General features: G+C 41.7%; 1 protein-coding gene across 1 annotated transcript in view; it reads right to left on the bottom strand.

The window, feature by feature from the left end:
* The window catches only part of RFX4 (regulatory factor X4), a 129,689-nt gene that overhangs the window by 17,897 nt on the left and 86,497 nt on the right, over positions 1-25,295 (bottom strand). Inside the window, 3 exon segments of the mRNA XM_030544991.1 lie at positions 11,290-11,452; positions 20,474-20,635; positions 21,813-21,932. Coding sequence (XP_030400851.1) covers positions 11,290-11,452; positions 20,474-20,635; positions 21,813-21,932 — 445 coding nt within the window.

The following is a 25,295-nucleotide window of genomic DNA, read 5'->3' as shown; positions in this document are numbered from 1 at the left end:
TGGTTTTGAGCACAAAGACCTTGCCCTGCTTAGCCCCATGGAATCAACCACTATTGAAATGCGTTTTAACCTTTTATTAAAGCTACAGCAAAAGAAGGAAAAATAGTGAAAGTATTTGAACTGTAACATATTAAAGGAAGCTTTTCTTCATTCCTTTTAGCTGCAGAGTTTTTAGCAACCCCCAGCCTGACAGTCTTTGAGATGGTATTAAAGATGTAACAACTGTCTTTTTAGGACTGGGGGGAGAGAAAAAGATAGTTGAAATGGATTGAAGTTGCTGTTGTTGTTATAGTCCGGTCCTGATCCCTTTCAAAACAAAACAAGAAAAACATACGAGGGGAGAGAAAAGCACAATGAAGACATAAAGTGCAGATTCTGTCTCTGGTACTAAGTCTTGCTTGTAATCTCACTCCTGAAGAAACCTGGAGCACATAGTCCTATCTACTACTCCCAGACCTGGCAAGCTGTCCCAGTGGCATTGCTTTTAGCTGCCTCTCTGGTTGTGGGCTCACAGCAGTGTTGTGAAAGATACAATCTTAGTCGTCTAAGCCAGACTCGTTTTAGAAGGCTAAAAGAGAAGAAAAAAGAAATAAGGTGGAAAAAAGAAAATGATATTCAAGGGAGGGCATGACAGCTACAACCCAAGTCTCACATCCCAGCAGGTGTTTGGGATTTAGCCTGGTTGAGATGATGTCAACTGTGTCCCTTTCTTTGGCTCAGTGTGGTCAGGGCATCTGTCAGGGTCAGATCAGTGAAGGCCCAGGGGTGTCAAGGTGGGTTCCAGGAGAAGATTGGGGTGGCAGCCATGATGGTAGAGCTCACTTCTTTCAGTCCACCTGTCCCAAGCCCTTGTGTTTTGATACCCTTCCCCCCTCCAAGTCTCTTTTTAATGACGCCAAAAGGGGATGATAGCAAACACAGTAATGAGGGGATGAGCTACTATTCCTATTTAGGCCTACGTGCTGACACACCAGATTTGGTCCACTGATTTTCAATTCCATTCTCTTGTTTAGTGGTCATGATTTCAACACCGTTCTTGGGTGGTTTCAGTAGATCTTTTGGTTTGGACTCATTTATTCTGTCTCCTTTTTATACCTTTTTCCAAACAATTTTATAGAACAGTCTGAACTGGCTTTTGCTATCCTGGACAACTTAGAGTGTAGGCCTCTGCACAACAACTCCTCTCGATGGCAGCAGGACTCCTCCTGCCATGCCTGTGCTCTATCTCAGGGGCAGATATGTCAGTCAGACCAGCATTGCACTTCCGCTCAGCAGTGCATTAAGCATGTTCCTAGGACAGCATGCTGTATATGGTAGCAGCTCCGTCCCTGCCCTCACTCCTCCAAACTCAAGTATTTTCAACCATGTGGCATCCACATGACAAGGCTTCTTCGGCCTCCTTGTAAGGACAGGCAGGGGCATGCCATGGAGTTGTCACCCACCTTTGGGGGGTCTTTTTGCTTCTTGCTCCCCTTTGCAGGGCAGCATGAGGCTCAAAGCCAACAACAGATTTTCTGGTGGTCAGTGGTATGCCTTGGCTTTCTTACATCATTCTATGGTGCAGTCTCTTTTTGTGGAAGGTTTACACCCACCACTGGTCAAGTCTGTCCACAGTTTAGGAATGCTCTTGGATTCCTTTCTGAGGCTAAGCTGTTATATATCAGCATCTATGAGTAAGATTCTCTACCATCTCCAGTTGGCTTGGAGATTATCCCTTGCTGGTGGACGACGATCTGGTCTCAGTTATTCCTGCCTTCGTCACTTCTCAGCTGGACTGCAGCACTGTGACGTATCTGGGCATGAAGCCTCCAGTGCTCAGGAAACTTCAACAGCTACAGAATGCTGCAGTACATCTCAGCAACACAGGCTACTGCAAGCACATCACACCTGTCCTCCACTCTTCACACTAGCTTTCCATAGAATTTCAATTTGAGTTCAAGGGCTCGGTTCTCATCTTCCAGGCACACAATGGGCTGGGCCCAAGGTATCTAAAAGATTAACTGAAGCTTCAGGATGAAGATTATTCCACTCCTCCACAATAAGGTTAAACTTGTCCGTACAGGAGAAAGAGCTTGGGGCCAAGATCGTGGAATGATTTCCCCCAAGAACTAAAGGCCATCACACATCTCACCACTTTCCACTCAAAGTGCAAGGTGCATTTTGTTGACCTTTATTTCTCTAACATAAATACATGACAATATGTATAGTAAATGCCCACCAACCAACCAAACATCCAACTGAGGAGAGGATGAGAGAACAAGCATCATGTGCTCGATGTTAGTCAAGACATTTAATGCACTTCTAGAAGATATCCAGATACTATGGAGATAAGGGCAGCATAAGAACCTGTATACAATAGAATATCTTCCCCCCAAATTCTTATTATATCTTCAGAGATACAGCATATAAAGTAGTCTTACATTTGAGAGCTGTTCACAAACTGAGAACCAAATAAAACTGCTTACTGGGTATAGATTTACACAATGCCAGACACTCCTACTACACACTCACAAAGTGTTAAAAGAACATTATTAAGGTTGCAAAGTTAAGCACTTGAAAGTTAGGAAATGCCAGAATTTAGGTTGCCTATGCAACCTTAATTCTGCTCTCTTGTGCATGTGAATTATGATACAGTCTTTAATTACATGATCACATACTATTTCTTCCTAGGTTTTTAAAGAGAAAACTGAATACACAAAATTCCATCATGCTGCATCCTACGGATACCCATATTGGTCTTTAGCAGGGTTGGAACTTTTAGATCCACTGCATGGACCTCTGACCCTTGAGCTAACAGACTAACTGACAGCAGTAGTAGGTTGTCATCCTCTACGTTCAACACCACAAGAGAAGGTTGGGACAATTTCCCAGTGGGTTTCACAATTAACTCCTCATAGCAGTGGAATGGAGGGACTCAGGGCTTGCCTACATGGCACCAGCAAAGCCATGCATCAATTCTCCAAAAAGGACCATATGTTTGGAGTTTAATGTTCCTACCCTATACACACATCATATAGCATTTGAAAGCTATTTTATGCACATTTAGATGAGGTATCATGTGGAGCTGTCAAGTGCTGCTGTAAGCCTGTAGGTGAGATGAAACAATGGTGCCCAAAATGAGAAAGTGTCATTTTTTACACAGTTCCAGAAACACTGAAACATGACTATGACTACAGTTTTCACTGCTTAAGTTAATTTCAACATCTCAATGTGGTGTTCATTGGTCAAAGCTACCAAATGACAATGTATACAAAGATCTGTATTGGTTTTTTCCTTGCTGCACAGCTACATCATGAGTTTGGGGCTTGCCCTTCAATTGATATACTACACCTTCATGATTCTGCATCAGTTATGAGGAGCTGTTCATCACTAGTGCTGCAAAAACTGAAATAGAAAGACTCCAGGGTGGTGTGTTTATTCCAAATGGAATTATACCACTTCATGCTGGTGGAAATCTCATCCATTAAGGTGATGATAATATAGACATCAACACAGAGACCACTGATGGAAAAAATACCTTCCATTCAATGACCAGAGTGGCATTTTAAGAACAGTCTGCAGATAATCCATCATCATAAGAAATATCACTGTAGCATGGAAAAGAAAAGTCACTCTCCCTGAGCAATCAGAGTCTTTTGTGCAGTGTGCAGCATTTAAAAAAGCCTAGAACACACCCAGAACTGACTCACTGTGAAAAAATACTTGAGAAAATAGACTCTTGTCACCTTGTCACAGATGACCACTGTCCAAGATCTCTCCTTTTAAGACTACTGCCTTGTGATGTCTTACCAGTACCAAAATATGTTGATATTGTTCACACTTGGGTGATTCCATTTTGGACTGGTTCCTACCACAAGTGGGCAACAAAGAAGAGCACCTACCCAACAGTTGTTTATGCACCTATTGTGGATGCCAGACCAAGTGGCATGGCCATAGTCTATACTACAATGTTAAAATGTAAGGTTATGTTAGTAGCTCTAGGGCAGCAGTATGCCATTCAGATCAAGGATCAGCTGCTGAATGCTGATGCTCAGCAAGTGAAATGGATTCTCCCAAATGAACTTGGTACCAGTGTGATTCACCTGGGCAGTATTACACCCTGTGCTGTTTTATTGCATGTACTGGGAAATTTTGGGGAGATGCAGGATTGCTAGACCTTCTCGTTGATTCAGATGTGCATCCAGCTTGTGCTGCAGATCAAATGCTTCCTGGTAATCAATTCAGCTGTGCTGTACGTGGCTTGATTCTCACATTTCAGGCCCCGAGTGCTCTGAAACTTTATTCATTTGTTAAATGGTACGAGCAGGGAGGAGGTACTCTTGCAGTTCCAACATCTGTCTGGCATATGTTGGCTGACACTCAAAAGGTGTTTGAGTCTGAAGACACTGAGTCCTTACATGACATTAAAGAGCTTGATGATGCTATAGCTCAGCATATGCTACTATTACTGGAGATTTTCAAACATGGGGATGTCACCTATGTTCAAGCTCTGGGATCATTTTCTTTAGGTTACACAGATACTACTTCCAAACATCCATGCTGGAAGGGCATAACGAGTGTGGTCTCACAGGGATCGGTTCTGGGTCCGTTTCTCTTCAATATCTTCATCAATGATTTAGATAATGGAATAGAGAGTACACTTATAAAGTCTGTGGATGATACCAAGCTGGGAGAAGTTACAAGTGCTTTGGAAGACAGGATTAAAATTCAGAATGATCTGGACAAACTAGAGAAATGGCCTGAAGTAAATAGGATGAAATTCAATAAGGACAAATGCAAAGTACTCCACTTAGGAAGGAACAATCAATTGCACACATACAAAATGGGAAATGACTGCTTAGGAAGGAGTACTGCGGAAAGAGATCTGGGGGTCAGAGTGGATCACAAGCTAAATATGAGTCAACAGTGTAATACTGTTGCAAAAAAGCAAACATCATTCTGGGGTGTATTAGCAGGAGTATTGTAAGCAAGACATGAGAAGTAATTCTTCTGCTCTACTCTGTGCTGACTAGGCCTCAACTGGAGTATCGTGTCCAGTTCTGGGCACCACATTTCAGGAAAGATGTGGACAAATTGGAGAAAGTCCAGAGAAGAGCAACAAAAATTATTAAAGGTCTAGAAAACATGACCTATCAGAGAAGATAGAAAAAAATGGGCTTGTTTAGCCTGGAGAAGAGAAGACTGAGAGGGGACATAATAATATTTTTCAAGTACATAAAAGGTTGTTACAAGGAGAATGGAAAAAATTGTTGTTCTTAACCTCTGAGGACAGGAAAAGAAGCAACGGGCTTAAATTGCAGCAAGGCCGGCTTAGGTTGGACATTAGGAAAAACTTCCTGTCAGGGTGGATAAGCACTGGAATAAATCACCTAGGGAGATGGTGGAATCTCCATCACCGAGGATTTTTAAGAGCAGGTTGGACATAACCTGTCAGGGATAGTCTAGATAATACATAGTCCTGCCTTGAGTGCAGTGGACTGGGCTAGATGACCTCTTGAGGTCCCTTCCAGTTCTATGATTCTATGAAGGCTGACGTGAGGATTGGAAGCTTCACCTACAAACACAGCATGCCAGGTTTCCATAGTTCTTTACTGTAAACAGGCCCAAACTATGCCAGTTAGATACCAATCTACATTCTTGTTATGGTAATTCTCCCTGAAGTAGTACACAGTGCCTTTGAATCTGGGGAATTTGCTGTGTGTCAGACTCCTGTTTTTTCCAAAGGAATTTGGAGTTACACAGTGTCGCAGTGCGCAACTCACCACTTTGGCGCCTCCTGCTGGTCATCCAGGGAATTAGCTCGCCAGCCTCTGGAATGCCCTCTTCAAGCCAGTGTCCCGCTTGCCGCTGGCCCGTGTCCCTCCCAGGCCCCAGTGCTCCTTTATCTGGGGTGCTGCCCCCTGGGAATAAACCCCCCAGTCTCAGGGTCTCCCCTCCCTAGGGAACTCCCACTTCCTATCCCAACTTGCCTCAGTGTAAGGCTACTGCCAGTCAGCAACTAGCCCCTGCATCTCGAGGCAGACTGCAGTGTCAGCCACTCATCATAGGCAAGGCTGGGTCTGGACCTGCTGCCTCTCTCTGCAACCCAGTGCCTCTACAGGGCCTTGGACAAGGCCCTGCAGCCTGGGGAGTTGCCAGCCTGGAGCTCCCCAGCCCCTCTGGCCTTTCCCCAGCCCTGCCTCACTCTAGGCACCCTGAGCTTCCCAGCAGCCAGGCCCCTCTCTCTTTGAAGGCAGAGAGAGACTGTGTGTGCTTCTGGCCCACCGCCCTCCTTCCCAATCAGCCCAGCTTTCAGAGCTGCAGCCCTCTCCAGGGCTGCTTTTACCCTTGCAGCCCTCTTTAAGGGCTGATTTCAAGCCCTTCAGGGCAGGAGCAGGTGACTATCCCGCTACACATGGGAACAGAGAAAACTGTCATCAAAGACTCAAAAGGCAGCAGTCAGATTATAGGATTTAGAAGAAAGAAGCCAGCTCGTCAGATGCCCCTCACAAAACATGTCCTGAGTGAATAAGCAAAAGCTACAAGAGAAAGAAGTGAAGATAAAGTCCACAAAACAAATCCTTGGCTCTGCACTGAAGAGGGATGAAGACTATGTTACAGCTTTACCAACTATATCATCAACAATATGACAAACCCATTTGACCCTGAATCACAACCAGAGGTGCTTATCAACATATCTACTAGACTTCTTGTAACATTAAATGTACAAGAGACTCTACTGAAAATAGGAGATGCTGGTGAAAAACAAATGGAGAAATTTAGGAGAGGTACACGTCATTCTGATGGGATATGTACCTTCTTCAGCCCAACCAAGAAAACTGGCATCAAAACATTTGCTAATATGGCCAAGAAGACCAAATTTAAGTCTGGCAAAGGAGGGCCACTTACAGCAGCTATAAGTGCAGAACTTGTTTTTCGCAGGGCCCTATCTTTAGCAAGATGCAGAAATGATGTTTCAATGACAATTGCCTCTTAGTCATCCAATAGAACCTGTGCCTATGACCCTCTTCCATGCTGATGAAACAATGAGAATACACAAAGCTGAATTAGTGCATCAGCTGGAAACTCAAGCTGAAAGAATCCATGAGCTAAGAGCATGCAACAAAGAAACCACCTTATACATCAGAGATGCTATGGCTGTCATACAATGATGGCTGGAGACAAATAAATTCCACACATTCAGTGAACTGGCTGCTGAGTTCTTGAAGCAGGTCCTAGGATTTCACAAAGCTAATTCTGTAATTGAAGTCTCTGAGAGATATGACAACAGTAACACTATTAAAACTGCAGAAAGACAGAACTGGACAGGATCTAAGGTTGGGATTGGGTGGGGGGAAATCTGTGCTTAGTATTGTCAAAACAAAGGGAACTTACCTCATCAGAGATCTTGCCAAATTGGGAGAGTGTGACAGACAAGTCACAGTTTCCACAGCAAGGAAGTTGGTAGCAGTGCTATATGACCAGCACGAGAAAGGAGACCCACACTGCTTGTGGCTCAATGTAGCCATCAGATAGGACAAGTCATCGGCCAAACTCCCACCACACGAGGACAGTTTTGAAGAGTATGTCAAAAGAGCATCTTGGCAGACAAAGATTTGGATGTCTTGACACACACAGGTAAACCAGATATTGGATCATCATTGCAACATGGATGAGCAAATGTGGATGATGAGCTACTTCTTGTATTCTCCAAGGGCCAGCGGCATCTAAGCTTTTTCAAAACTGTATCTGTGCCTGTAACAGTAGGGGTCACTGCATAATCAACTGCCTGTAGTCAGAACAATCTTCCCTGCACTGAACCGTGTGTATGCAAGGCAATGAAGACTGGGTAACCAATGGACTCTTGACAGAAATCATAACGAACAAGATAATGATAATGTTGACTAGAAATGTCATCAGTGCTATTATAGTTCAATGATACCTGTACTAATTTAATATTAGATTTTGCTTTAGCCTTTAGATTGTTGTCGTGATGCTTTGAAAACAATTTTTATGTCTTGAAATAATAACAGAAACAAATGCAAATATTTCAAAGTGGCCATTTTAATGTGTTGATGGTGTCATTGTTTACCCCCATTTCTATGGTAATGGCACCACTTGACGGCTCCCCATCACATGTTATCTTAAGGTAGGCATAATAAGCTTTCAAATTATGTAAGATGTGCTTGTATGTAGAGCGGGTACATTAAGTTGACAAAATTGGTGGTCACTGCTGCTCGCCCATAGAAGGGTATGTTTTTAAAGTGTTCAAACATATTGCACTCTAACTGCCCTCTGTACACTCTATTGATGAATTCTAAAAGGTCCCTAGGTCACATTAACACAAACTAGGTACTTTTTGGAATGTGCCAGCAGGGTCTACACAGCACAGCTTGGTGCTTTGCAGATCATACCCCTCTGGTGCTCAATGCCACACCAGTCCCAGTCTCCACTCTTAAGGCATCTCATCTTAGTCTCAATCTTCTTGCCCAGCAAATCCTAGCCTGGTCTACTTTAGAACGTTGTTTTGTCTTAACTATGTCAGTCAGGGGTGGGTAAAAAATCCACACCCCTAAGTAGTGTAGCAAAGCCAACTTAAGTCCCCTGAAGACAGCACTAGGGGAGGTGAATTCACTACATAAATGGGAGAATCCTGCCTCTCTGTTTAGTAGTGTCTATACTGAAGCCCTGCAGAGGTGCAGCGGTGCCACTGCAACATTTTAAGAGTAGACAAGGCCTCAGTCTTAACCCTCTGGACTCCCTGGACCAGTTTCAGTCTTCTTACTCATCTAATCCCAGTCTCTCCCCATTTCAACTCCCAATTTCCCCTCCCACCCACACCATCAGCCTCCAGTCTCAGACTCACCCATGTAGTCTCCTTGTCCTAATCTATTCCCTCTGCCCTATTTCAGGTCCCCTCTGCATTTGAAACAGACAGCTTCCTCCTTTATGCTGCCTAGGCCCAGCAAGGTGGGCACTGAGAGAACAGGAGAGACAGTCTTTGATGTCTGTACTTTTCCATTACCAGGATTTCTCAGATCACCTAAAGCTATCTGGAGTTACTGGGTAATCGGGAGGTTGTGATTAATTACCTGTGCAGTAACAGGGCAACAGAGGGAAGCATGAATGAGGGTGAATTTGCTGCTGTTCCTTTCATCGTGCTCAGAAGGGATATAGGTCACCAGACAGGGAAGATTCCAGGGCAGTTTGAAGGCATTAGGTCACAGAGGCAAGCTTTCTCATGGCCCCTGGGCAGAACACAGTGACTGGAGGCAGCTAGCAGAGTCTGACTGGAACCTGCCAGTGCCTTCGGGCCTGGCACCTACGGTGCCTATAGCACTTGTCTGGCAAGTGGCACACAGACCATGCCACTAAGGATGATTTCAGGACAAAGGTTGGTACTGCAGAGTTGCCAAGACCTCCCACAGGGCGGACAATTACAAGGATTTCCATGCTGCTGTTAGCGTGACTCTTGCAGCTCGTAAAAGAGAGATAAGCAGTTTCTGTCTTGTTATCCTCCACACTCTCTCCTTGGAGGTGCCATTGATATACACAATATAATTTCCTCATTTGGTATTTTGCAAGAATATTTTCTGACTGTGTTAAAGGATGTTTGCACACTGGTGCACATCGGTCTTATGTGCTTGAGGTTTCCAATTTTTCCACCTACTCTCCAGAATAAGTCTCACTAACCCCTTCCCATCTTGGACAGTTTAACTGGGCTTTAGGAGTAAAGAATTTTACATAGCGTCTCAAAAGAAAAGAAAAGAAAAAGAAAAGAAAAGAAAAGACCACAACAAGAAGTTACACTCCTGCCACTTTCAATATTTCCATCAGTACAATTGTGCTAATTAAGAAATGTCTGATAAATCCCCTCATTTAAAACACAGCTGAATGTCACTATCTCAGCATCTTCCCAGGAAGATTTGGAGTCTTGTATTATCTATTATTGTCATCACTGCAAATTCAGAGGGAAGCAGTAATGATCCCGCAATATTTATTTTCCAAGAAATCTGCTTTTATCATGAAGCTTTCATTTTGTTTTGCATGACTGGCCCCAAGTATAAAAAGATACATTTACATTTTCTAAGCATGACTCAAAATGACTCTGAACTTGACTCTTTGTCTTATGCTCTGTTACGTGGTAAAATAAAAGTCAGTGTAAAAACTCTTGAGCCCTTTAAAGTGCTCTCCTCATCAGTACTCTGCAAAGCTTTTGCATTCCAGAGGGTGTCCATCTTCAGTGATGACTGGTAGCAGCTCCAGCAGAAATTGTTCTAGAAAAGTCAGAAGAGGTTCTCTCCATTCAGATATATTGGCAGACTGAGGATCTGCATTTTGTGTGAAATTCAGCCCGGGTCGAGGACCAGAGCTCTGTGATTCACTTAAGCCCTCAATGGGGAATAGACATTGTGCAGGCTCTCCACAAAGCAATGAATCTCGAATCTTTCACCATCAGGTAAGGTCCACACGGAAACTTGGACACAGCTTGAGGAATTCAGTAAGAAGTCTTCACCTTCTGTTGCATGCAGGCTATTAACATCTCCCACACTCCTAATCCTGGTACGTGCACGGGCCTGCCCGTGATTTTGTTATGGTGTTTGGCTAGTTGTGGAAGGGACAGAGGAGCTCTCTGAGCTTGATACAGAGCCCTATAAGTTGGGAATATACAGAATGGCTATTGGTTTGGAACAGGAGCATTGTGAAGCTGTGTTAAAGTTTGTAAAGTGCTCCAAGATCTTTAAAAAATTGTGCTATGTCACTGTTTATTATTTTTATTGGTCAGCATTACTCCGAGGCTTTGACACATTTGTTATGTTCTAGTTCAAAAATTGTCTGTCTTTCCAAACCCAGGAAATTGTTGTCCTGTGAGACTAGCAATTAGCTTGGTGAAGGAAAGTTAGCTTTCCTTGACATATCTAGGCCATTGATATAGAATAATAGGAATCAAAGATAGAAAGCTAATTAGATCACCCATCCAGTTATTATTGATATTATTGATTCCTAATAATAGGAATCAAAGATTAGAAACCTAATTAGATCATCCATCCAGTCCTTCTCCCTTTAGAACTTATTTTCCAGGTTTTAAATGCATTATGTTTTAAATGCATGTTTTAAGGTTTTAAATGCATAAATGGAAATATGTGAGAGATCATATAACCATACAACACTATCACATTTGCAATGAAGATCTATTCCCTCAGGAAACAGATTCTAGCAGTTGGATTCCAACTGCTTTTGAAAAAAAAAATTATTGCAAATTTAGACTAGTCCTTAAAACTCAAATAAACAAACTGGAAAGTGACCTACCCGTGTTCCTCTCTGTGGGGGTAAACAGGTATCCTGTGTGTGACAGAAGAAGAAGGCACATGAGGACTTCTCATGCAGGGCAGCTGTTGCGAGTTTTCAGCAGGTGACCCAGCAGCTGTTGTCACAGTGTATGTGAGTGACCATGTATAGGACTGCATAGCCCCTGTAGAACAAACAAAGTTGAAATTCATAGTTAGCATGAGCTGTACTCCTTTGAAAAGATCCATTTTGAAACAGCCAGTAAAGAGCAATCTAATAAGGTGATGCCAATGAAGAATATCAACCAAAGGAGGCAAATAAAAATGGGTATAGTGCAGTGGGTCTCAAACTTTCCCGTAGCAAGCCTCTGAGTGTGACCCCACTTATAAATTAAAAACATTTTTTTATATATCTAACATCATTATAAATGCTGGAGGCAAAGCAGTATTTGAGGTGGAGGCTGACAGCTCATGACCCCCATGTAATAACCTTGCGACCCCTGAGGGGTCCCAACCTCCAGTTTGAGAACCCCAGTATAGTGATAGCAGTAAAACACCCATTTTTGAAGAACACTTGAAAAGGTACAAATAGGTGAGCTAGAATATTGGATAGTGGGAGACAACCCAGGCACAACTAGCATTTTTAAAATATAGCAGGATGTGAATAATCAATGTAATGCTGTAATTTGTGCTTATAAACTTTTGGGCAGGGACTGTCTTTTTGATCAGTTTGTACAGCACCTCGCACACTGGGGTCCTGGTCCATGACTAGGGCTCTTAGGCACTACAGTAATACAAATAAATAAATATAATATAATATACAAAATACAGGACAGGGCTTAGAGCTGGGAGAACAGGACTAGCACAAAACATTGCATAGACATTATGGGCCAAATCCTGAGCCCCTCTCTGCAACAGAGTGGAGCTCATGTTGGCCGACTTGATCTTCAGGATGATCAGGGCTGGTGTAGTAGGAAGAACGGTCAGGGCCCTTGGGGGCCTAGAAGAGGGTTGGACTAAGGCAAATGAACTCCCTGCAGCCTGACTTGGCTTTCATCCACCCACCAATCTAAGTTCTTATATGGTCCCCATCACTGTGGTATCAGATCGGCTCCCAAAATAATAAGTGCACACTTGGAGACGTTCCCCTCTCTCTTCCCGCTAGTCAGCAGGGACTAGGCTCTGTTGACTTCATTAATGTGGTTCTATTCTAGGAAGGTTAAGGCAAAGAAGTGGGTTTTGCATTTTGCTCTGAAAATGCTGAAGTTTTTAGTCAGCCTGGTCTCTTCCAGGTGGGAACTCCAGATTTATGCGCCAGTTCCTAAGAAACCTTGCCCTCTCTATGTGACTCCCATCCTTGAGGTTGGTGGTCTCATATTTCTGGGGTAAAATAATTGTTGTGGATGAGGGCCAAAATCTTGAATTTGACCCAGTATAGAATAAGGAGCCAATGAAGATAGCAGAATAGAGGTCACCAGGTGCTTTCGGCTCTCTTTCTCCAGCTAAAAAAGGGAATGGACTAGAGTTTCAGGAGCTGGTTTGGATTTTCCTTCAATACCTCTAGGACTTCAGTTGTGTGACAGGACCTAATTCAGAGAAGCAAGTTATTGTGTTGTCAGCTCTGTGTACATTGTAGGGCTCTTGGTGAACGGAGAAGCAGTCTCAGATGTGGGTGATTTTCTTCAGAAAGTCAGGCAGATAGTTCTTTGTAGTGGGAAGTGCTCAATTCTGGGACTGAAGTGGGACACCCTGTGCTAAACAAGGTGATTCATAGACTGAAACACTCCAGCAGTTTGTGACTTTATGGCTGCTAAGGTGGAGAAGAGGTGGGAGTTCTTTGCATATTTCATGCCTGAGGGTAGGTTCACAAGAATTGCTTGTGCTACAGCCTGTCCGCATTTGCTTCTGTTCTCCATCATTAACACTTGAATTTTTGTCCTTTCTACTTCTGTTACAGGTTTGCAGAGAACCACTGAGATCTATGGGAGCAATGATGAGGGTGCAGGCATTCCAGTGCTAGAACATCAATGGTTGTGTTTAATGAGTGGTCACAGTGACTCAACAGAGCTTCTATCCTATGGCACTTTGGTGGGGTGGAATTACCTGCAAGCATGTTTTGGACTTGACTGGATCCAGGCCATTACAGTGGCTTCCTTTTTGTCTGGAAACTAGCCTGAAGGAGGTGATGGTCAGTCCAGCATAGGAGTCATTTCTTGTGTCTCCTATATCAGGTCAGGTTCCCCTTTTTAAGTGAGAAGAAATGATCCAATAGTCATGGTTGGGCTCAAAATCAATGAATCTATAGCGAAGTCCCATTCAAAATTCAGGTCCAAAGCATGACCTGCTCCGTGTGTAGAGCCCGATGTTACCTATGAGAAACTAAAAATGGAAAATGTGGTGAAGAGGTTTTAGGCCATTGCATTGGAGGGATTGTCAATATGGCTGCTGAAATCTCCCAGGACTATCATCGGAACGTCTTCACCATGCCTGACAGCAGCACCTCAGGCTGCTGCTCTAGGAAAGGCTGGAAGGTCTGAAGACTAGCAGCTTGCATACAGTGGACTTGTCTCTGGATTTGCAGAGCAGCTGACTATTGAAAGATTTTGTGTCAAGGAGGCCTCTCTTGCATTTGAGGCTGGACTGGGAAAGGATGACTACTCACCCCTTCTCTCCCTTGTGGAGGGAATGCACTAGCTTTCACAGGGTGACCTGTACATGAAGAGAGAGTGGGAGGGGTGTCTCAGATTTGGAAGATCTCAATTTCCTGTTGGAGGAAGAAGAATGCTGCAGGATACATGTATGTATTTATGCGTTAAGGGAGGACATCAGCCAGACCCCTCCAATACATTGTGGCAGGGCAAAAGGTAGGAGGAGAGGCAATTGAAGAGATTGTGGTTGTTTCATTTTTTAAAACACCAGCCACTGGAACCCCATCCCACAGCTCTTACACAATCAATCTCATTGGCTTCAATGGGCTGCAAGACTGGAATCCAGCAGACAGCCTTTTTTAGCTGCTGTACCCACTTAACTGAACTGAACGTAAAACAATAGTGGTTGAGTGATTTGATAGCACTTTGTTCTTCTTTGTGTTTTCAGCCTTCAGGATTTGAATAAACTTAGAAAGTTCTTTTACTTCATTTCACTTTATTTTTTACTTTTTTTGCTTTTTTAAGACTGACTACATTGTTGAGAACATGACAGCAAGAGGCCCTCTGTAGGAAGCACAATGTATAAATAGCTCTGCTAAAAGCCCAACAACAGCCCTGTTGTGCTATCATACAGCAAAGCCAAAAATACAAAGGAATTTCATGCATGGAAGTGTGATTTGTACTACAAACCCTTACTGTACTTGTTGGTGTGTGTGTACTACTGTGAATAGAACCATATAGCCAGGCCGATTAGCTACTGCCCTGCCTCTTGTGCAGTCATTTATACCAGTGCAAAGTCAATGCAAAGTGGCTGTAAAATGATACCATTTCACAGCCACTTTGCACTGGATTGCAAAGGTGCATGGCAACACTGAAGCAAGCCCACAGATGTCAGTAGGAATCACAATAGTAAATATTATATTTGGTAGTAAACAATATTGTCAAGACCAAGTGTTCAGATTTCAGGAGTGAGGGTTGGTCTACACTACAGACTTATGTCAGTATAACTACGCCGCTCAGGGGTGTGGAAAATCCACACCCCTGAGCAATGCAATTTTGCCACCTAATCACCAGTGTAAATGGTGCTATGTTGATGATTCACAGCTACTGCCTCTTGGGGAGGTGGATTAATTACCCTGAAAGGAGAAGCTCTCCCATCGGCATAGGTAGTGTCTTCACTAAGTGCTATAGTGGTGCAGCTGAATTGGTGCAGCTGTGCCACTGCATCGCTGTATGTGTAGCAAGCCCTCGGTCTCTCCAAAATCAGGAGATTGGCTTACAAATCAGATTTTTAAAATCTGATCTGTGGTTCTTTTCATTTGCTTTCTGGTGATGGAACCTTTAGGGTTTGCATTGTCAAGCTTTTCTCTGCAATCATGAGGGCTAGAAACTTACCTTTAAACAAAAAATAGCATTCTCATGAATCCAGGAGCTGGAGCTCTAAGTAAAAGCACCAACTATCATGAGACTCTTGATAAAACATGAGAACTGGCAACACTCACTAAGTTTACAAGAGCAGCCCAAATGGAGAATTAATACCAAGTCAGCACCCTGTGGAATAGTGTACAGTACTATTGAAATGAACCTTTAATTCAAATATACATTCCCTTGTAACTGAGAGGAAGGCAGTGGAGGTGGAGAAATGATTAGTTATCTATTAGCAAACATTTACAATGCAGAATTTCTGTAAGCCAGTTCAGGTTCTTCTAACAGCAACTGCATTAGCAAATGAGTAATCCCAGGCTTTAAGAGAGGACTGCAGAGTCAACCATATACCCATCACTTTTGTTACAATATTGTTGTAATTTGACCAATCATTAATCTGGCCTTTGTAATTTAGAAAGAATTACGGCTAATTATCCTTTTAAACTTTCAGTAATTTAACAGAAAAATTTAAATAAAATGTTAACTGGGCATGCCAAATGTTTTACACCAGAGCAATCTATATAGGATTTACCTTACTTTAGTTAGGTGTCATCTAATCACAGTGATTTAATTTGCTGCTTTTGTCTTTAACCATTGAGTGCATGCAGAAAGTTTAAAAAGCAAGTTTAATAGTTAACTTTTATTGCCAGTGCCACAAGCAGCAAAGATTTAATGACACCTTAAATTGGGGAACTGCAAGCTATTGGCAACCAACCAGATTAGTTTTCTAGTTGTACAATGCATTTCCACACTGCTACATTTACCTAAATAAAAAAAAAAATTAAAGAAAGGAAACACAGTAACTATTAAATATATCTCAAGAGAATTGCTGGTTAGAGCCACATATCTGGAGCAAATACACAGAATTAAAAAACAAAACAAAAGAAAATACATTGAGAATTTTATACTTCATCCCGCAAATCCTCATCTGGTATAAATATACATAACTCCATTGAGCTGGAGTACTCACATTTTCAAATATTTTGATTTTTACCTTACATGCTGTGTAAGCACTAAGGCCTGGTCTATACTTAAGCATTTTATAAATACAACTATTTTGAGTAGGGGTGTGATTTTTTTACTAACATAGTTGTACTAATACAAGCCCTAGTATAGATTCAGTTAGACTAGTATAAAGGTGAGACTGCACCTAAAACTTAGGTCAACATAGCTATGTCACGCAGGGCTGTGAAAAATGTTGTGCCCTGTACAATGTAGTTAGATTGACCTAATCTCTACTGTAGATGCAGCCTCTTGAGGGGATGGATTTACTACAGCAGTGGAAAAATCCCTTCTGTTGCTGTAGCAAGTGTCTACACGTCAGTGGTGTAGCTGCTGTGCCATTGTAGTGCTTGTAGTGTAGACATGCCCACCAGTATATCTTATTCCCCTTCCTGAACTGAAATAAACTTTAGGCTTTATAGCTATAAATAAGCATTTTTATACTGGAATAACTGCATCCACACTAGGGGCATTTTGCTACTTTATATTTATCTATGCTAGTGTAGTTAATGAGGAAAACCTTTCTAGTGTAGACCAGCCCTCAGAATCGAGAAAAACATGGATATGAAGTATCTTTTACATTGTTATTAAAAAATATCCCCTTTTTATTTTATCATCAACATACATGAACTTTCCGCACAAACGCCTATTACATTGTTCACATGTCTGAAATGTTATCTGCAGCGACATCACCACCAGTTTGGGGTAATTTTTTTGATGTCTCCGCTAATGTTTTTTTAAAACTTCCTATGATATTTTTCTACAAACTGCAGAATATACCCTATATTAATTGCTACCCTAGAACTATGGCACATTGATGAGCTAAGCTGGTTTATAATAGGTCCACAGCACACACAAAGTAAAATACAACCAGTTCCTGCAGCTGCAATGTTTCTGGTTCTGTGTTACTTTACTTATATGAACCCCTATTCACATAAGTTGCGTTCTAGACAAAAATTAAGATAACGGTGATTAAAATAAAGCTGAGCTCAATGGCCAGAGAGAAGCAGCCATTCTGCCAAACAAAAGACTATAGGGAGAAAATGGGGGAGGTGAGGAAATGAAGAGCTGGTGGAAAAGAAGGACTCTAATGATTAAAGGTGAACTCTCTTGAGCAGAAAGGTCTTCCATGGAGGCTTAGCTAAGACAGGCTGTGGTAGAAATGCTCAGCTGGAGGTTTCCTTAGCCACAGTGTGTCTATCCTGAGGCTTCACCCTAGGAGTCCTCAGCCTTGGAGGGCCATAGCAGGAGAGAGACAATCACTCAAGCACCTTCATAACAATTAAAGTACAAATAAATTAACATAATACCAGTGTGAGTCCCTTCCATGTTTCCCCTATCTTACCACCTCAGACCATTCTCATTTTGTATGTCTTTCCTTTGAGGGGCAGCACAAGTTACCTGCTTTTCAATTTCTTGTTATTGGGGGAGGTTTTCTGGCCAGTGTTACATAGGCAGCCTGACTAGATGATCACAATGGTCCCTTCTGGCCTTGAAATCTACGAATCAAATTATTCATAAAATCTATGTCTTAAATCTCTACTGGGGAGAGCACATAGATTGTGGCTTTATTCAAACAGTATTTTCTTTTATGCACACCCTTCATGTCCAAGAACCACATGACTCTGGTCTTGTGGTCTTGCTGTTCAGGACATGGGATTGTCATATTTTCACACCAAATGTAGTCTCTAAAGTCTCAAACAACAAGTAAACCTGAGGTTTCCGCAATACTATGTAGGCTTAAAATGCTCTTAAATCTATTGCAGCCACAAATACACACTGTGGTTCCTTGGGATGTCTTTAAAGGTATGAAAAAGATGTGGCAGAAACCTTTATTCGTCCTTTGACTACTGTCTGAGTCTCCAGGATGGTAAATTGCCACTTCCTGGAATTTTTGTTGAAGCTTTTGTTGCTAGAAGCCCTAGAGCCCTCCAAAAGTGAAAGTTATATCATTCATTTCACCACTGAGTAGCCAGGACAACATTGGGTGCCTGGAATGTCTTCTGACAATCATTCAAGTTCCTGACTCTTTTCCTGCATCTGGAGACTCAAAATAGGAAAACAAAATATTTTTGACCCCAGACACTTGAAGTTCATGACTGGCCCTGGCCACTACCTCCAGAATGTATAATCTATCTTTCATATCAGAGAGCTTATGAGAGAAACTTAACATGCAGAATGTAAAGGCCCACTTGTGTACACCAAATTGCAAGCCAGTTGTGTGCCTACTGGTTCATTTTCAGTTCTTGGAATCCCTAGCCACAAACTGAGTATCTTCATGTACAAATTACTAATTAAGACTTTTTCATGCCCATTTGATACACAGTGTGTTCCTGAAACTGCTATAATTATATGTGCAATTATAAGTATGCAGTTGCATACAGGCCACAGGCCTCCATTTCCTAAATTCTGTCCTTGTAAGATGTTGAAAGGTACGAACAAAACATTAAAACAGAAAACAAAACAAACCCTAGAGCAACTGAGCCAGATTTTTAAAGGATTTAGGCACCTGAAGATGCAGACAGGCTCCATTACAATTGGGAATTGAGAGTTGAGGTGTTTTTGAAAATCCCACTAAAAGTCTATATAGCTTTATAAATCTGGCCCATTCAAACGACGTCCATTTTTACAGAAAGTGTGTGTTAAGTCATTGAGGGTTTTCTAAAGCACCGTTTCTCAAATGTGGCCACCAGGGGGTTTCCCTGTGGCCACGGCAGTTTCCTGGGCAGGTGAGGAAAGCATCAGCCCTTCCAAGTTCCCTGTAAGCTGTGTGGCTGTGCAGCAGCCTATTTAGCACTGCACAGGTGCTCAGGGAACCCACCTGGGGACCAGCCCCATATCCCTGCCCCCCCCCGAGCCCGCACCCAGAGGCGGAGCCCTCACACCCTGCACCTCAACCCTCTGCCCCAGCCTGGAGCCCCCTGCCACTCCGAACCCCTCAGCCCCACCCCCATCACGTGAATTTTGTTATGTGCACCAATAGTAAGGTGATGTGTCAAACATCACCTCCATATTGGTGCACATAACAAAATTCATTCTGCACATGGGTGGGTAAAATTAGAGGGAACACTGCTCTTCCTCCCTCTTGCTGCATGCACTGCTTCTCTGGAGACACAGGTGGGAGACACAACACTTAAGGAGCAAGGTGAGAAGGCAGGGGTGGGTGGATGAGGAGGTGAGCAGCGCACCAACAGCAGAGTGAGGAGGCAGGTGGGCGAGGATGTCCTTCCCTTACCTTCCCTCTTCTCCCCACAGCCGTGCTTACCTTCTCCCCTCCTCAGACCCAAGCCACTCTGATCAGTTTTTCATTATTATTTGGACTTATTATGTCAAATTATTTTTAAATTTACTTCAGAATTGTTGTACAACCATTTTAACCAAAAAAGCAAAAGAAACAATAATAAAAAAAAAAGACAAGAACATGCAAAGCACCTTATTTGTGTTTCTATTCTGTTAGATCCAGTAAAGAATAAAGATAACTGTGCATTATTTTTATTATTGAATCCACAAAAAAAGCCCTAAACTGTACATAAATAGATTACAACGATTTGGATGTATATATGTGCATAATACTTAATTAATTTAGGAAAAATAAATAATTTTAGGAAAAAGTGTCCGTGCAGCCACCAGCAAGAGTTTGTGGCCTCACACTGAGGCCACCAAAAAATGTGTTGCAAGAAGCCCTGTAAAGTGCTATATTTAGAAAAGTCTCTTTAAAAGTATTGCTAGAAATATGCAATTTTAAACTGAGGTTTGAAAACATTTTGGAACAAAGTTGTGGCCCTGTTCTTCTAAGGGCCCCAGACATCTGCACAAAGTCCATAATGTATTGAGATATCCATCTGCTTTTACAAATTTATATCTTGATGCTCAGGAATCCATGCACACAGTGGATCCTTTTTCAATTGCACTGCACATCATGTTTGGCAAGATATAAAGAAAATATCTATTTACAATGATAAATACTGAACATATGCTGAGTCGTTTTGAGAGGGCTTCTTCAGAGACAAGGTCAGATCCTCAGTGGCTCTAAATTGACACATTGCTCACAATTTTTATTGCAGGCTTTTGGTTTTTTGACAGTTTTTTTGGAAAAAAAATGCAAGAACCAGCCATCCTTAGCCTACCTACCTGTTGTAGTTGCTATGCTAGCGTACTCTGGGGATTGACTGCTCACAGGTGACGGTGCAGACGACACTTCCACCAAGGTGGCAGATTTAGCTGGAGAGAATGGCACTGGGGAGGGAGTTGGAAGAGCAGGTTCTGTCAATATAATTTCTTCTCGTATTTCTGCTGAAGATTGGGAGACAGGTCATAAAAATGTTGTTAAATACGGCTCGTGGAACCCTATGAAACAAATCACTCAGAAAAGTAAATTTTAGATGTAAACCCTGGTGTGGGGAGGAATTACATAAAGCTGTCTTTATCTTAGGTATTTTCATGGCCCCATCTCTTGATCATTAACATGCTTATCCTCACAACATCAATGTGAGATACTCTGTATGCCCATTTTACAGATGAGGAACTGAGGATAAATGATTTACCCAGGAAGTCTGTAGTGGAGCATAGATTTGAACGTGGATCTTCCAAATCACAGGCTAACACCCTAACAACTGGATCATCTTTCCTCTCCTAAACCTTAGGTGTCAAATTTAATCTATGCTAAAATGGATGGGTGAGCTTTTCAAAAACCAGCTAAGGGATTTAGCCATGCAAAACCCATTTAAATTAATTGTAGCTTCAGGGAGGGATGGAAGCTGGCTCCACTGACTCTATGCCTGCTGAGGACTCCTTCTCATCACATGCATACTGAACTGGGAGGTTACAGGTGGTCTCCACGCTGCTGGGGCTGTACTGAAGTACCTGAGAACACAGCACTGAGTATCTGGCATCTGTATTTCTATTGATAATGTCGATTTTTTTTCTTTGGAAGTTGAACATCGGTATATCATAAATAATAGCTTTGGTTTTAATCTTAACCAATGAAAATCACTCACCTCGATTCTCTTCTCAGATACAGTAGTGTAAAATCAGGAGTAACTCAACCAAAGACAGTGGACATAGTATTGTAAAGCCAGTGTAAGGGAGAGGGGGATCAAGACAAGTGTCACTTAAATGTGACTGTGGTTTTATAGGTTAGTTGATGTGAACATTCAATACAAAACTCCCTTGCTGAATCTCAAATACAGGTTTAGGAGTTGAAATTTTCAGACCTTCATAACTAAACTCAACAGTGACAACAATAAGCAGGCAGGCTAATTCAAAATCAATTTCAGGACACTCACTAACCAGAGAGGCTCATAATTGATTTGTCTGACATAATAACAGAGCTGAAAAATGACACGTTCCTTCTGGAAAGGCCTCATTAGGATGAATGGGGATAGGGAATGCCCATGTACAGAAATGGGTGTGAATAACAGAGAATAAATTATAGAAGGCATGTAAGATACTGCTAAGGAAACAAACTCACCTGTGCTTCCTTCTCCTTTCATTGCCCTCATTAACTCATTAGCTCTCTCCTGACAATGCAGTGATTCTAACAGGTATAATACGTAGTCATCAAACATCAAGTGAATAAGGTGAAAAGACCCTGGGAATGAAATAATGTGAACAAACATAAAAGCTATTAATGGTCTCAATATTACTTATCACACAAATGATTACAGTATTATCAAAAACAAACAAACAAAAACATCAAACCACTGAATACCACTGGCCCCTGTATAGTCCTGCTACTGAAGCATGTGTCTTACTCAGAAGTGAGTCATCTGTCAATGTTAAAGGCAAGTGAAGAGGGGAGGGTGTTTGTGTGTCTAAGGTTCTTCGTACCACAGTGTATTCATACCTGTATTTATACAGATGATGTGAATTCCGGGATCATTTCTCAGAAGTTAAATTTATGTCTCTGGGTCCAGTTCCTGAGAAAAGTGTCCTGACAAATAATTATCATTTTGTAGTAATTATAAATCTTGAAGAAGTATTGCCTTTTGTACCAAGTTCTCTCTCCTATGTTCAAGCAAGTACTTACTAAGTCAGATGAGGTGGTCTGGGAAAGCAGGACATGAATCAAAATAATAAAAATCTATTCCCTGTCAAATGCACTAGCACTAAGTATTATGGAGCTAGCTGGACTGTGCATGGGGTCTTTAAACCAGAAAGCTAAAGAGAGGGATATGGTGAAGGTCAGAAACTACAGTACCTGCACCCTAGCCTTCCTTCAGCATCTTCCCAGCAAGAGTCTGATTATCTTTTTGTTAGCATTCTTCAACTGACTGGGCATTCATACTATTTATATAGGACCTCTAAAGCCAGAACATTTTCTTCCTAACTCTCTGGTAATGTCATTAGTGGTGCCAAGAATCAAAGCCCATTATTGATGTAAGATAGGATGCCCAAACACCTTAAAATAAGTTGCTTTAACAGGAAACATTGTGTCAGTCAGGGTAGATACAGTCTAGAGAATTTATAAATAAGGAACTTTCCCATTTTTCATAATTATATCACTGGAGGTAAGTTATGTTTGCGGTTAGACTAACTAGGTTAAAAATTAAAAGTGTTAAGAATCATCACACTTTAGGATGTAAACTGATTACCTAGTTGAGAGCTGGGAATAAATATTTTGCTCTCACATCCTAGCATTGTACAGTTGGCCAAGAACAAGACAGCATACTTTTCTGCCTTTCTCTGAAACATCAGATTACTGACAGATGTAGAATACCGAATGGGATAGACCAATGATATGTTCTGGCATTACAATTCCAAGCTACCTAAGACATCAGAGAAGGTATATGTCAGAATGATATCAATGAGACACTAAAAGACACTTTTAGTAAAAAAGTCCATCCACCTTTTCACTCCCTATGGCACAGCTTAAGGGTTTTACCCAGTCTATTTGAATAACTTGACAGGTTTCCACTACTTCCCAAACATGCTAGCAGCAGTTGTGGGATGTCCCACGTGGAAAGGCTGATGCCAGAGGTATCAACACTGCTTCAGCCAATCAAAGTAGCATCAATATCTCTGGCATCAGTCCTTCCACATGAGGCATCTGTCAAGTTATTAAGTACCACATTACTGTAGCTGGAATAGAAGAGTCCTGAATGTTTTGGCTTTGCCTATGATCTCCCAACATGAGGGACAGGCATCGCTATCTTTAATAACTATCAGTCTTGGAAGTTGCAAGCACATTTCTTGGTGATTCCAGGCAAACCACTTCCTAGGAGGCAATTTAAGACATGCTATACAGACATGGATCTGGACAGGGAAAGAAGAATTTCCCATGTAGTCTCAGGTCTTAGTTCAGTTAGAGAAATGTCAAGAATGCTATCACTGGGCAGATTCAACAGTGTATAGAAGATAGGAAGCATAGAAGAAAATCAAGACAGATGACTTTGTCTGGAGAGATCTACTAGAAATGTATGACATATATGTATTTTTAAACTAAATGCTTTTTCTTCCAAAACCAATCTTTTTGCAAAAATGAAAAAATCACAGACATGTTGACCCTCTTTTCTGTAATTTAAAAAATTTCCCAATACATTTTTTGTAAAAATTTAAATCACAATTTGTATTGATATTTTAATCAAAATATCGTCAAAATTTTTCATTTACTAAAACCTATTCTTTGATAAACAAAAAATGTGCATAAACATCTAGATAACACTTTAGACAGAAGTTGCAATAAACTGGTTTTGAATAAAACAGAAGAATGGGTCTGTATCAACCACTGCAAAACAGAAACTTTGATATTTGGGGTTAATATTTTTCAACCAGCTGTATTATCTATATTATACAACAGAGCTGGGTGAATATTTCACTTTTTTGTTGTTGTTGTATTTTTTGGCAAAGAGTCACTCAGGTGAGAAATTTAACTTGCTCTTTTTATATTGGCTTTTCACCAGTAATTAGTAAATTTTAGATATATTTATTTGGACTTGCATGGTACATTTAAAATTACCTATCAAAAGCTTTAGGTCTGCTTGGCAGGAGTGAACACAGTCAGACTGGAAAAAAGTAAACCCACCAGCCACCCGAACACCAGAGAAAATAGCCGGCTGCAAAGAAATCAGAAATCAACTCCACCCATAGACCCCAAATTCCCCAACCACAAATACAAGCCCTCAACATACTCATCACTTCTCCAAAGCTGGGAAAGGAGATGGCTTTCTTATTGTGCTCTGAATATCAATAGATTTGTCTATTTCAAACATGGAGATAATGGGATGGTGAATTCCAAAACTGAGAGCCCCTCACAAAAGAATGTCCTGCCAATGGCCCCTTTCTTAAAAACCAAGAAGTATCAGCTCACTACTTGCAAAGGTAGCAGCTGGGGACAGAGAGAGGCTCTCTCTCCCATAGTCAGGTCCTTGGTCACAGCCCAGGATCGGGCCCAAAACTTTCAAATTTCTTTACTGGTTTTTTACCAAACTTCTAAGACAAAATCCTTCCCTGGAGTGGGATGCAACATACATAATTTAAGGATGATTGGTTTCTTTGGAGGAAGTTAGAGGAGGAGGTTGAAACTGAGCTTATATTGGGAAGCTTGTTTTTACCTTAACACATGTCTACAGCTGCTCCATAAATATGTGGTTCTTTGCTCATATATACTGTACAAGTGGAGTGTAGGAGAAACAGTCTGAAAGGCCCCATGTCATTATGCAATGCAATGCTATCTCGTAATTAGGTTTTCAAAGCAACTGTGCACACACTCTTCTTCAGTTGCAACAGCTCTAGTCTTTGTGTTCCATTCTCTCAATGCACGCATGTGTAACTTCCATTGTCATTCATGGGAGTTATGCACACACACTGGGGGGAGAACAGATGCTTTGTGTCCTTGGAGCAAAACCAAAACCCAAAACCATCAGACATTTTTATAAATAGAACACATGCGTAGTGATGGGCAAATCTTTTTCCACTAGCAAATATAAAGGGCTTGATTCGCTACTTTTGTGAT

The sequence above is a fragment of the Gopherus evgoodei genome, chromosome 1 (assembly GCF_007399415.2).
Source record: "Gopherus evgoodei ecotype Sinaloan lineage chromosome 1, rGopEvg1_v1.p, whole genome shotgun sequence".
NCBI lineage: Eukaryota > Metazoa > Chordata > Testudines > Testudinidae > Gopherus > Gopherus evgoodei.
Note: the sequence above shows the minus strand (reverse complement) of the source record. Positions and strands in the feature narration are given on the sequence as shown.